The following is a 13,770-nucleotide window of genomic DNA, read 5'->3' as shown; positions in this document are numbered from 1 at the left end:
CCCCTGACCTCTGACTCCAAAGCCCGGGCTCTTTCCACTGAGCCACACTGCTTCTCCCACAGTGCTTTGCCCACAGGTTAAGTGACTCAACCAAGGTCACACAGCAGGTAGTTCAATCAATCGTGTTTATTGAGCATTTACTGTGTGCAGACCACTGTACTAAGAGCTCGGGCGAGTTCAATAGAACAATATAACAGACACATCCCCTGCCCACAGCAAGTTTACAGTCTAGAGGATTGTCAGAACCAGGTTTAAAACTTAGGTCCTCTGAGTCCCAGGTGCGGGCTCTTCCCATAAAGGCTAGTATGTTCATTTTATTTCCTATGCATACAGCTCCACTAAGAACAACCAACCCCCTCCGCTCCCCACAATCCTCCCCCATCCCGTTTCTGTTTTCTGCCTTACTTTGATGGCCAAAAACCACTAGTTCCCATTCCAACTTCCAGGAATCACTTAATCTCATCCCCCTGCAGAAGAACCGTTCCCTATGACTCTGTTCCCCGTTGCTTCATCGGTTTCTAATCAGCAGGACTTTGCCCCATGCCATTGACTTTATTTTTCTTTACAGCACTCTGGGAGGAAATTCACAACTCTAAAAAATCACAGCCCCTTGGTCAACCTTAACTATAGGTATTTCAAAAATCCAGCAAAGAGGGGGATATTTTTCCCTCTTAAAATGCGTGTGTTTTACAGGGAACATGTCTACCAACTCTGTTGCATTATACTCACCCAAGCACTTAGCACAGTGCTCTGCACACAGAAGCAGTCGATAAATACCATTTATTGATTAATTATTTGATTCTGAGATTCTTCCAGATCATTGTATTTAGACTCTTCAGTGGTTTCATCAAAAAATCAAAAATGACTTTCTCAGTGCTCAGCTGGGCTGCATGTTCTTTGCCCGGAACAATCATTCAATCAATCAATGGTATTTATTGAGCACTTACTATGTGCAGAACACTATACTAAGTGCTTAATCAGCCAGAAACAGCATGTTAGAAGCCTCTCTTTTTTATGGTATTTGTTAAGCGCTTATTATGTGTCAAACAGTATTCTAAACGCAGGGCTAGATACAAGTTCATCGGGTTGGACACAGTTCCTGTCCCACAGAGGGCTCCCAGTCCTAATAGAAAGCACATCTCCTCCAAGAAGGCTTCCCGGCTAAGCCCTCGTCTCCTCTTCTCCCACTCCCTTCTGCACCCCCCTTACTTGCTCCTTTATTTTTCCTCCCTCCCATCCCCACGGCACCTACGTTTATATCTGTATATACTGTTATTTATTTATTTATTCATTTATTTATTTATTTATTTATTTGTTTGTTTGTTTGTTTGATTATTTAATTATTTATTTATTTATATTAATGTCTGTCTCCCCCTCTAGACTATGAGCTCATTCTGGGCAGGAATGTGTCCATTGTTATACTGTTCTCGCCCAAGCACTTAGAACAGTGCTTTGCCCACAGTAAGAGCTCAATAAATACGATTGAATGAATGAATGAATGAATGAATGAATGAATGAATGAATGAATGAATAATAGAAGGGAGGAGGATTTAATCCCCATTTGACAGATGAGGTAACTGAGGCACAGAGAAGTGAAGTGATTGGCCCAAGGTCACCCAGCAGACAAATGTTGCTTTGCACATAGTAAGTGCTTAGTAAATACCATCATTATTATTATTATTAAATGGAGGAGGCAGGATTAGAACCCAGGTCCTTCTGACTCCAGACCCCTTCTCTATCCACTAGGCAATGGTGCTTCTCTCGTTGATAAAGTGGCAGGATCCAGGCAGTCTGGGGTACCAGAGTGCCACCCAGGAACTCCCGGATGCCCCAGGGTAACCCCTCTTCCTACACTTGCGACAGAATCAGAAACCACACCCTATCTCTCCCATTCCTCGCAGGAGGAGTACAGCACCCCTGCATCTCAAAGAATTACGGTTGTATTTGAGAATGCATTTTGCATTTAAAAATGATAGTTTTCATTGTTAGAATCAGTGTGGCCTAGTAGAAAGGAGCACGGGCCTAGGAATCAGAAGATCTGGGTTCTAATTCCGGCTCTTCCATGTACCTACTAGGTGACTTTGGGCTTAACGTCTCTGTGTCTCAATTCTCTCATGTGCAAAATAATAATAATAATAATAATGGCATTTATTAAGTGCTTACTATTGGGGAGGTTACAAAGTGATCCAGTTGTCCCACGGGGGGCTCACAGTCTTAATCCCCATTTTACAGATGAGGGAACTGAGGTCCAGAGAAGTGAAGTGACTTGCCCAAAGTCACACAGCTGACATTTGGCAGAGCCGGGATTTGAACCCATTACCTCTGACTCCAAAGCCCGTGCTCTTTCCACTGAGCTATGCTGCTTCTCCACTGAGCCACGCTGCTTCTCTGGGATTCAATATCTGTTCTCCCTCTTAATTAGACTGTGAGCCCCATGCGGAGCCTGATTATCTCATACCTTACGCCAGTGCTTAGTACATCGTTTGGCACATAGTAAGCCCTTAAATATTTTGTTATCATCATTATTACTATTATTATTGAATACTTACTATGTGCCAAACTCTGAGGTAGATACAAGACAATTAAATTGGACGGCGTCCCTGTCACATCTGGGACTCACAATACGAGGGAACGAGAATGGGTATTTTATCCCCATGTTACAGATGAGGAAACTCACTCTCGGGGAGGTTAAGTGACTTGCCCAAGGTCACACATCATCTATGTGGCAGGTCTGGGATTAGAAATCAGGTGTCCTGACTCCCAATCCTGTGCCGTTTCCACTCGGCCACGCAACTCCGAATCTGCCCTTCTGCTCTCTCTTTCCTCAAACTCCCAGTACAGGTCAGGTTTTCTCCCAAATTCTACTAGAGAGGCCACTCCAGACGCTAGGAAATTAAAATTTATTCTTCAAGCAAAGGATAATAGGGACGAATTAAATGTCCTCTTTGAGCTCTGCTTTGATTTTATTGGAAAACTGTTCTCCTGCTGTACCTCTGCCCTTTTCATGTCCAATTAATACTTGTCAGGACTCCGCTCATGTTCCAGGGCACTGGAGAAGGAAGTTCATGTTTGGAGGTTATGCTTTCACATCTAACAAATCTCCGCACTTCTTTGGTTCCCTGCGCATTTCAAATCACTCTTTTGGGTGGTGTGGTCAATTACCTGTATGCTAGCTCTCCGTTTTTGTTTGAGGGAAAGAGGGATTAAGTAGCCAAATTGGAGTAATCAAAAGTGCTCAATCTAATATATTTGCCTGTGAAGTCATCTGCTGCTTCTCTTCCCCTGAGCAATATGTCTCACAAATGTTAAGTGCAACAATTAAAATAAACAGAAGCAGAGTGGCTCAGTGGAAAGAGCACGGGCTTTAGAGTCAGAGGTCATGGGTTCAAATTCCGGCTCCGCCAATTCTAAGCTGTGTGCATTTGGGCAAGTCACTTAACTTCTCTGGGCCTCAGTTCCCTCATCTGTAAAATGAAGATTAATGTGAGGCCCCCCGTGGGACAACCTGATCACCTTGTAACCTCCCCAGCGCTTAGAACAGTGCTTGGCACATAGTAAGTGCTTAATAAACGCCATTATTATTATTATTATTAAACTACCATATGGATCTTCAGAATAGCCCTAGAAAAGGGTAATTGTATATTATTGAATCATTCAGCCAATATTTACTGGACTAACCTCTTGGGAGAGTACAATAAAACAGATACAGTTGCTCCCCTCAAGGAGTTTACAATCTAGCTGAGGATACTGGAGGATACTAGCTGAGGATAAAATTAATTACAAGTAGGGAGAAAATCCCTCCCGGGATCCTGCCTGGAGAGTTACCAGTACTCTACGAGTCTCGGCTATGGGAGGGAGAGTCAAGCAAAGGCATATCCATTCCATTCCTAGTTTGGGCAGTGGCTAGCGAGTGGAAGGCAATCTGTTACAAGTCAAAACTCACCTGTATCGCACAGCAGCGGCACGGGAGAGAATCGAGGGCGGGGACTCAAGTTTACTGCGTGGAAGGAGGCAACGGTAAACCACTTCCGTATTTTTACCAAGAAAACTCTATGGATACATAACCAGAATGATTGCAGATGGAGGTGGGGCTTTCTGGGGGAGATGTGTCCTTGGAGTCGCTGTGGGTCGAAAATGACTCGAAGGCGTAAGACAAGACAAGACAGGAGGGAGGATGTGGGTGCTAGAGGAGTGAAGTGGGCGGGCTGGGTTGCAGTGGGTTTTAGACTGTGAGCCCACTTTTTAGACTGTGAGCCCACTGTTGGGTAGGGACTGTCTCTATATGTTGCCAATTTGTACTTCCCAAGCGCTTAGTACAGTGCTCTGCACATAGTAAGCGCTCAATAAATACGATTGATGATGATGATGATGGAGAGGAGCAAGGTCAGCTAGCGGGAAGAGAGTCGACTGAAGTTATTTAAGGTACTAAACGGGATGGTGACGACCCAGCAGAAACGCTTGTTGTGGAGATGGATGGGTCAACAACCATTGGAAGTTTTCGAAGAGTGGGGAGATATATGGAATGGTTTTTCTAGAGAAATGATAGGGGCAGTAGAGTGATGTATGAACTGAAATGGGGAAGAGACTGGAGGCAGGGAAGTCAGCGAGGAGGCTGATGTAGCATTTGAGATGAGATGTGACAAATGCTTGTATCAACATGACAGCAGTTTAGATGACGAGGAAGGAGCGGATTCTGGAGATGTCCAAGTGGCTCTGGCAGGATCTGGCGATGGATTGAATATGCAGGTTGAAGGAAAGAAAGGAGCCAAGGATAATACCAAGGTTGAGGCTTCTGAGCCAGGGAAAATGGTGGTGTTGTCAACAGTGATGGGAAAGCCAGGGGAGAAGAGGGTTTGGGAGGGAAGGTGAGGAATTAAGTTTATATTTATTGAGTGCTCAATATGTGCCAGGCACTGTACTAAGCCCTGGGGTAGATACAAGCTAATCAGGTTGGACACAGTCCCTGTCCCACATGGGGCTCACAGTCTTAACCCCCATTTTGCATTTTACAGATGAGCTAAGGCCCAGAGAAGTTGAGTTATTTCCCCAAGGTCACCAGCAGACGTGTGGCAGAGCCGGGATTAGAACCTAGGATCTTCTGACTCCCAGGAACATGTGCTCTAGCCATTAGACCACACTGCTTCCAGGCCAGAGGCCAGAAGCCAGAGGATGTGGGCAAGGGTTACATCATACTTTCTTTCGACTCTTTTCTTTCTCTTTGTCTTTTTCTTTTCTTTCACTTCTCTCACCTTCCTTTTTGCTTTTTGTTGGGTTTTTATTATGGTATTTGTTGAACACTTACTATGTGCCAGGCATTGTACTAAGTGCTGAAGTAGATACAAGCTAAATACTTTCCTTTATTGTCCTTCCACAGTGAAGCATATTGCTGTGAAATGAGCAGACTGATTTGGTTCACTCATTCATTCAATCATTCATTCAGTCATATTTATTGAGCACTGACTATGTGCAGGACACTGTACTAAGCACTTGGGAAAGTGCAGCACAACAATAAACAGTGATAATCGCTGCCCACAACGAGTTTACAGTCTAATAATAATAATAACGATGATGATATTGGTTAAGCACTCACTATGTGTGTATGGACACTGACTATGTCCAACCCAATCACCTTGTATCTACTCCAGTGCTTAGTAGTCAGTCAGCTGTATTTATGGAGCGCTTATTGTGTGGACTTGTAACGTACTTCCCAAGTGCTTAATACAGTGCTCTGCACACAGTAAGCGCTCGATAATTATGATTGATTGATTGATTGGACAGCACTGTATTTATTGAGTGCTTGGGAGAATGCAACGATAGAATGGACCCATTCCCTGCCTACAGCAAGCTTACAGTCTAGAAGGGGGAGTCAGACATTAATAGAAATAAGTAAATTACAGGTGAGGACATAGGGTTGGGAGTGGGGATGAATAAAAGGAGCAAGTCAGGGTGACTCAGAAGGGAGCTGGAGAAGAGGAAAGGTGGGCTTAGTCAGGGAAGGCCGAGGGCTTAATAAATAATAATAATAATAATAATGGTATTTGTTAAGCCCTTACTATGTGCCAAGCCCTGTTCTAAGTGCTGGGGTAGATACAAGGTCAGCAGGTTATCCCACATGGGGTCACAGTCTTAATCCCCATTTTACAGATGAGGTAACTGAGGCACAGAGAAGCTAAGTGACTCACCCAAAGTCACACAGCTGACAAGTGGAGGAGCCATGATTAGAACCTACAACCTCTGACTCCCAAGCCCAGCTCTTTCCATTAAGCCACACGGCTTCTCACCACAAGTGTTGTTATGAATTATTAAAGTGAAGAGGTAGTATCCCTTTAGGTGAAACCAGTGGGCCCCTGGGTTCCAGGGAACTGTGGATGGAATCAAAATGGAGGTCAGAACCCTGTCCTCCCTCTCTCTCTCTTGGACTGCGATCCCTGTGTGATCCAGGGATGGGGCCTGATGGGATTATTCTGTAACGATCCATCAGTGTGGTATTTATTGAAGGAGCACCGCCTAAGAGAAGGAGGATGGGCCTAAGAGTCAATCAATCAATCAATCAATCAATCGTATTTATTGAGCGCTTACTGTGTGCAGAGCACTGTACTAAGCACTTGGGAAGTCCAAGATGGCAACATATAGAGACAGTCCCTACCCAACAGTGGGCTCACAGTCTAGAAGGGGGAGACAGAGAACAAGGACCTACATTCTTATCCTGGTTCCACCAATTGTCTGCTGTGTGTGTGTCTGTATGTGTGTGTGTGTGAGAGAGAGACCTTGGGCAAGCCACTTTACTTGTCTGCCTCAGTTCCTTTATCTCTAAAATGGGGATTAAAACTGCTAGCCCCATGTGGGACTACCCGAGTAGCTTGTATCTACCCCGCTGCTTAGTATAGTGCCTGACGTTCGGTAAGAACTTAACACAAACCATTAATTTCTGTTGTCTGAGAAGTAATATGGCCTAATGGATAGAACACGGGGCCTGGCAGGGAAAAGGACCTAGGTTCTAATCCTGGCTCCGCCACTTGTCATCTGGGTGACCTTGGGCAAGTCATTTCACTTCTCTGCAGTTCCTTGTCTTGAAACTGAAAATAAATAGATCCCTTGGCATGTTTCTGGGGTATCTGCATTTTATCCTTCCGTTGAAATTATTTTAATTTAATTAAAATTTAATTTAATAAAATTTAATTAATTTAATTTAACAAAAATTTAATTTTGTTTCCAGAGCTCGGATGGTGTTTGTAAAATGGAGAGATTATAGGGTCGATTTGGGGGGCGTTGTTGGGGCTTTTAGGAGTACTAAGAAGACCCTTAGTGACTAATTAACATTTGGCATGTATGCAGTTGGGCATGGATTGTGGAAATGACAAAACCTTAATTCAAATACCAGACATCTTATCTTCAATCGATCCTGGGGAAAGTTTAGCGTATGGACTTGATAGGAAACAATTATTCATTCATTCAATCATATTTATTGAGTTCTTACTGTGTGTGGAGCACTGTAGTAAGTGCTTGGGAGAGTACAGTACAACAATAAACAGACACATTTCCTGCCCATGATGAGCTTGCAGTCTAAAGACAAGTTTAGAGTCTAGAGATCATCCTCATCAATGATAATTATTGAGCACTTACTATGTGCACTAAGCACTTGAGAGTATGACAGAAGTAGCAGACACAGTCCCTGCCCACAACGAGCTCACAGTCTTTCAGGGAATCATCAATGGTATTTATTGAGTGCTTACTATGTGCAGAATGCTGTACTAAGCACTTGGGAGAGTACAGAACAACAGAGTTGGCAGACATGTTCCCTGGCCCCAAGGAGCTTACCGTCTAGAGGGGAAGGAAAACATTAATATAAATTATAGATGTCTGTTAATCAATAGTATTTATTGAGCACTTACTATATGCAGAGCACTGTAGTAAGCACTTGGGAGAGTACGGTACAACAGAGCTGGTAGACATATCCCTGAGCCCTGGCCCACATCCTACCTCTGGCCTGGACTGCCCTCCCTCCTCAAATCCGCTAAAAAAATGGCTCTTCCCAGAAGTACAGTTCCGTAGACTGTAAGCTTGTCGAGGTCAGGGATCGTGACTACCAACTCTATTGTACTGTAGTTTCCCAAGCGCTTAGTACAGGGCTCTGCTCACAGTACGTGCTCAATAAATACCACTGATTGATCGATTGAAAATGAGCCTTCTTGGTATCTTGCCTTTTATCTCTTTCCGTCTTTACCACTTGTTCTTTAGGCTTGGAAAGTTGTGTCTGCGAGTACATTATGAGTGTGGGGGACAGCAGGGGTTACACTTGTGATTTCAGCTGAAAGTGGGAACAAAGTAGTCCTGCTCAGAGTTGACCCCCACCCTCATTATCATCATCCTCACCATCATCAATGTACAAAGTCATTCATTCCATCGTACTTATCAAGTGCTTACTAATAATAATAATAATATTTTTTGTATTTGTTAAGCGCTTACTATGTGCAAAGCACTGTTCTAAGCACTGGGGAGCATACAAAGTGATCAGGTTGTCCCATGTGGGGCTCACAATTTTAATCCCCATTTTACAGATGAGGTACCTGAGGAACAGAGAAGTTAAGTGACTTGCCCAAAGTCCCACAGCTGTCAATTGGCGGAGCTGGTATTTGAACCCATGACCACTGACTCCAAAGCCTGGGCTCTTTCCACTGATCCATGCTGCTTCTCTATATAATATAACAATATAATATAATAACATAATAATGTAATAATTTATAATAATATAAATTAATCCCTGCTCACAACAAGCTTACAGGCTAGAGGAGGAGACAGATGTTAACATCAGTAAATAAATTACAGATATATATGTAAGTGTTGTGGGGCTGGGAGAGGGATGAGACTGTGAGCCCACTGTTGGGTAGGGACTGTCTCTATATGTTGCCAACTTGTACTTCCCAAGCGCTTAGTACAGTGCTCTGCACACAGTAAGTGCTCAATAAATGTGATTGATTGATTGATTGATTGATTGAATAAAGGGAACCAGTCAGGTTGACACAGAAGAGAGTGGGAGCTTGGGTGAAATGTGCTTTCAATAATAATAATAATAATAATGGCATTTGTTAAGCGTTTACTATGTGCAAAGCACTGTTCTAAGCGCTGGGGTAGATACAAGGTGATCAGGTTGTCCCATGGGGTGCTCACAGTCTTAATCCCCATTTTTACAGATGAGGTAACTGAGGCCCAGAGAAGTGAAGTGACTTGCCCAAAGTCACACAGCTGACAAGTGGCAGAGCCGGGATTTGAACCCATGATCTCTGACTCCAAAGCCCGGGCTCTTTCCACTGAGCCATGCTACTTTGAAGGTGGGGAGAGTCATTGTATGTCATTTAGGAAGAGGGAGGGCCTTCTAGGTCTGAGGCAAGTCCTTACCAGTCAAGAACAGCAGCAGGAGACCTTCCTTGGATTTCCACACATTTTCAGAGGATCGTTTGGCAGTGGCCAGCCGGAAAGATGGCACACAGCATATACTGTCTCTTTTGGGTCTACCATGTCTGCTGTTCTCCTTTCAGCTAGCCAAAACCTATTCCTATGCACATGGATGGATGCACCAGGGCTGGAACTGTGGTGATTTCTTTCCAGAAGGCATCACCAATGGAGCTTCCTGGTATTCCCTCAGCAAGGGTAAGGGGATTTCAGGGAACGTCAAAGACTGACCGGAGATAGAGAGACGGGCCTCAATTCTCTTGCCGAGCTCTTTCCCATATTCCTCTTCCTGAAGCGCTGTCCAGAGGGGTGGAGGGAGAGGGAAGAGCTGAACTGTGGTGAGGGGTCGGCAAGCCCAGCGGTGAGGGGTCTCTGAGGAAGGGGAAGAGGAGCATCGGGATTTATTGAGCACGGCGCACTGTACTAAGTACTTGGGAGTATGCAAAAAAAGCTGTAGAAGTGGTCCCTGCCCTCAAGGAGCTAACAAATTTTTTTTGAAATGGCATTTGTTAAGCACTTACTGTGTGCCAGGCCTTGTACTAAGCTCTGGGGTAGATCCAAGCCATTCAGGTTGGACACAGTCCATATCCCACCTGGGGCTCACAGCATTAATCCCCATTTTTACAGATAGGTAACAGATGCACAGAGAAGTGAAGTAATTGCCCAAGATCACACAGCAGACTAATGGTGGAGTCAGGATTGGAACCCAGGTCCTTCAGACTCCCAAGCCCCTGCTCTATCCACGAGGCCATGCTGTAATCTTAATGGAGAAGTTGATTTTCTCTTCATGCTCAGCCACGCAACGCCTTCTACGACGGTGCTTTGATTGTTTAAAGTCAGTTGGGGCACTTTGTTGAGGTCACTGTGTTCCCTGAAATTTCTACAAATAACTCATTTTCCTGTGATGCGAGAGAAGACGTCTGGTTGATGTCTCCTTTTGCTGGGGAAGCTGAATGTGCTCCCGGCAGCAGGCTGACTGAACACCCTACGTTGGCTGAGACAATCTCCGAGTTTTGTAGCCTGATCTGAACAATCTTAGAAGCGCTTAGTACAGTGCTCTGCACATAGTAAGCGCTCAATAAATATGATTGATGTTGATCTTAGAAACCTATACAAAGGCCCTACTGTTGGGAGAATCCTGGCCAAACTGGTAGTTTACTTTGTACCGTCCCCAGTTGCTCTTCCTTCATTTAAGAGCTTGGACTTCCATGTCCAGGCTGGAAAATGTAGATCCCAAAGCATTCTGACACCTGTGGCTCAGACATCCTATTTATTTATTTATACATATATACCTGTATATATGAATATATGTTTGTACGCATTTATTACTCTATTTTATTTGTACATATTTATTCTATTTATTTTATTTTGTTAATATGTTTTGTTTTGTTGTCTGTCTCAATCAATCAATCAATCAATCGTATTTATTGAGCGCTTACTGTGTGCAGAGCACTGTTCTAAGCGCTTGGGAAGTACAAGTTGGCAACATAAAGAGACAGTCCCTACCCAACAGTGGGCTCACAGTCTAAAAGGGGGAGACAGAGAACAAAACCAACATACTAACAAAATAAAATAAATAGAATAGATATGTACAAATAAATAAATAAATAGAGTAATAAATATGTACAAACATATATACATATATACAGGTGCTGTGTCTCCCCCTTCTAGACTGTGAGCCCGCTGTTGGGTAGGGACCATTTCTATACGTTGCCAACTTGTACTTCCCAAGCGCTTAGTACAGTGCTCTGCACACAGTAAGCGCTCAATAAATACGATTGAATGAATGAATGAATTTGATTTTTTAACGGTATTCGTTAAGCATTTACTAGGTGCCAGTCATCATCATCATCATCTATCGTATTTATTGAGTGTTTACTATGTGCAGAGCACTGTACTAAGCGCTTGGGAAGTACAAATTGGCAACATATAGAGACAGTCCCTACCCAGTCACCGTACTAAGTGCTGGGGTAGATACAAGCCAATAAGTTTGGATACAGTCCACGCTCCACGTGGGGCTCACGGTATTAATCCCCATTTTGCAGGTGAGATAACGGAGGCCCAGAGAAGTGAAGTGACTTAACCAAGGTCACACAGCAGACAAGTGGTGGATCTGGGATTAGAACCCAAGCCCATGCCCTATTCACTAGGCCACGCTGCTTCTCATATCTCATATGCTGCTTCTTAGAGAAACAGCATGGCGTAGTGGATAGAGCATTGTTCTAGAAGCCAGAAGGTCATGGGTTCTTATCCCTGCTCCGCCACTTGTCTACTATGTGACCCCGGTCAAATCACTTCACTTCTCTTGACCTCAGTTCCCTCATCTGTAAAATGGGGATTTGAAACTGTGAGCCCCACGTGGGACAGGGACTATGTCCAATCCGATTTGATTGTATCAACCCCAGTGCTTAGTACAGTGCATTGCATCTAGTAAGTGCTTAACAAATACCTTATCATTATTGTTATTAATTATAATATCCCTCTTTCATGGCGTGGCCTAGGGGATAGACCACGGGCCTGGGGCTCAGAAAGACTTGGGTTCAAATGCCTGCTCCACAAAATGTCTGCTGTGTGACCTTGAGCTAGTCACTTAACTTCATGTGCCTCAGTTACCTCATCTGTAAAATGGGGATTAAGACAGTGAGCCCCATGTGGAGCAGGGACTGTGTCCAGCCTGATTATCTTGTATATATACAAGATACAAAGCACGGGCTTTGGAGTCAGAGGTCATGGGTTCAAATCCCAGCTCTGCCAATTGTAAGCTGTGTGGCTTTGGGCAAGTCACTTCACTTTTCTGGGCCTCATTCATTCAGTCGTATTTATTGAGCGCTTACTGTGTGCAGAGCACTGTACTAAGCGCTTGGGAAGTACAATTTGGCAATATATGCAGATGGTCCTTACCCAACAGCAGGCTCAAAGTCTAGAAGGGGGAGAAAGACAACAAAACAAAGCATATTAACAAAATAAAATAAATAGAATAGTAAATATGTACAAGTAAAACAGAGTAATAAATCTGTACAAACACATATACAGGTGCTGTGGGGAGGGGAAAGAGGTAGGGTGGCAGGGATGGGAGGGGGAGAGGAATGGGGGGGCTCAGTCTGGGAAGGCCTCAGTTACCTCATCTGTAAAATGGGGATTAAGACTGTGAGCCCCACGTGGGACAACCTGATCACCTTGTAACCTCCCCAGCGCTTAGAACAGTGCTTTGCACATAGTAAGCGCTTAATAAGTGCCATTATTATTATTATTATTATCATCATCAATCGTATTTATTGAGCGCTTACTACGTGCAGAGCACTGTACTAAGCGCTTGGGAAGTACAAATTGGCATCACATAGAGACAGTCCCTACCCAACAGTGGGCTCACAGTCTAAAAGGGGGAGACAGAAAACCAAACCAAACATACTAACAAAATAAAATAAATAGAATAGATATGTGCAAGTAAAATAAATAAATAAATAAATAGGGTAATAAATATGTACAAACATATATACATATATACAGGTGCTACAGCATCAAGCACATAATAAGTCCTTAACACATACCATTAAAAAGAACTATGCTGGTTGCTACGAATCAAAAATGAGCCTGTGGAGTACGGAACCAGAAACTGGTGTTCCTGGCCGCTGGGAATGATAAGCCGAAGCAGAGAGGAGAGTTTCTAAGTGTGTTTGAAGAAAAAAGGTGCAGAAGAAAGGGAAAAGTAAACCGCTGGAAAACGACCCTGAAGAGAGGGAGACAGGAAGGAGGGAAAAGATACGTTTGGTGGAGGAGAAGCTGGCTGGGGAATGGGAGGTAGGGAGGAAGGTGTTGGGAAGTAAAAGGATTCTAGTTGGGCCCCTGAATGCGCCCATCCACACTGCCTTCTCTCTCTCCTTCAGGAATGCAGGACTTTAATTATCTGTACACCAACTGCTTTGATATCACCCTGGAACTCAGTTGCAACAAGTTTCCACGCCGAGAAGAGCTGCAGGGAGAGTGGCTGGCGAATCGTGAAGCACTGATCTCCTTCCTGGAGGAGGTAAATGGGCTAGGTCATCTCTGGCCTAACCCAGCCAGGCAAAGCCCCTGTTACACTGGCCAAGGAGAAGGGGGGCTCCAAATTGCCAACAATCTGGGGCTGTTCTGGCCACCCCCAACCGTAATAATTATTATTATAACGATAACAATAATAATAGTGGTGTTTGTTAAGCGCTTACGATTTGCCAAACACTGTTCTAAGCAGTGGGGTAGCTACAAGATAATCGGGTCCCACATGGGACTTACAATCTAAGTAGGAAAAAGAACAGCGTGGCCCCAGTGGATGGAGCACAGGCC

The 13,770-nt window shown here is 44.1% G+C and overlaps 1 protein-coding gene and 1 non-coding gene across 2 annotated transcripts in view; both read left to right on the top strand.

The window, feature by feature from the left end:
* CPN1 (carboxypeptidase N subunit 1) overlaps positions 1–13,770 on the top strand; it is a 91,109-nt gene that overhangs the window by 65,993 nt on the left and 11,346 nt on the right. Inside the window, exons 5-6 of the mRNA XM_038744035.1 lie at positions 9,537–9,648; positions 13,335–13,474. Coding sequence (XP_038599963.1) covers positions 9,537–9,648; positions 13,335–13,474 — 252 coding nt within the window. The remainder of the gene's footprint in view (positions 1–9,536; positions 9,649–13,334; positions 13,475–13,770) is intronic.
* On the top strand, positions 3,796–3,933 carry LOC119926210. The gene has a single exon (XR_005450105.1). It is a non-coding gene; the product is annotated as a small nucleolar RNA SNORA7 (small nucleolar RNA).

The sequence above is a fragment of the Tachyglossus aculeatus genome, chromosome 3 (assembly GCF_015852505.1).
Source record: "Tachyglossus aculeatus isolate mTacAcu1 chromosome 3, mTacAcu1.pri, whole genome shotgun sequence".
Classification (NCBI taxonomy): Eukaryota; Metazoa; Chordata; class Mammalia; order Monotremata; family Tachyglossidae; genus Tachyglossus; species Tachyglossus aculeatus.
Note: the sequence above shows the minus strand (reverse complement) of the source record. Positions and strands in the feature narration are given on the sequence as shown.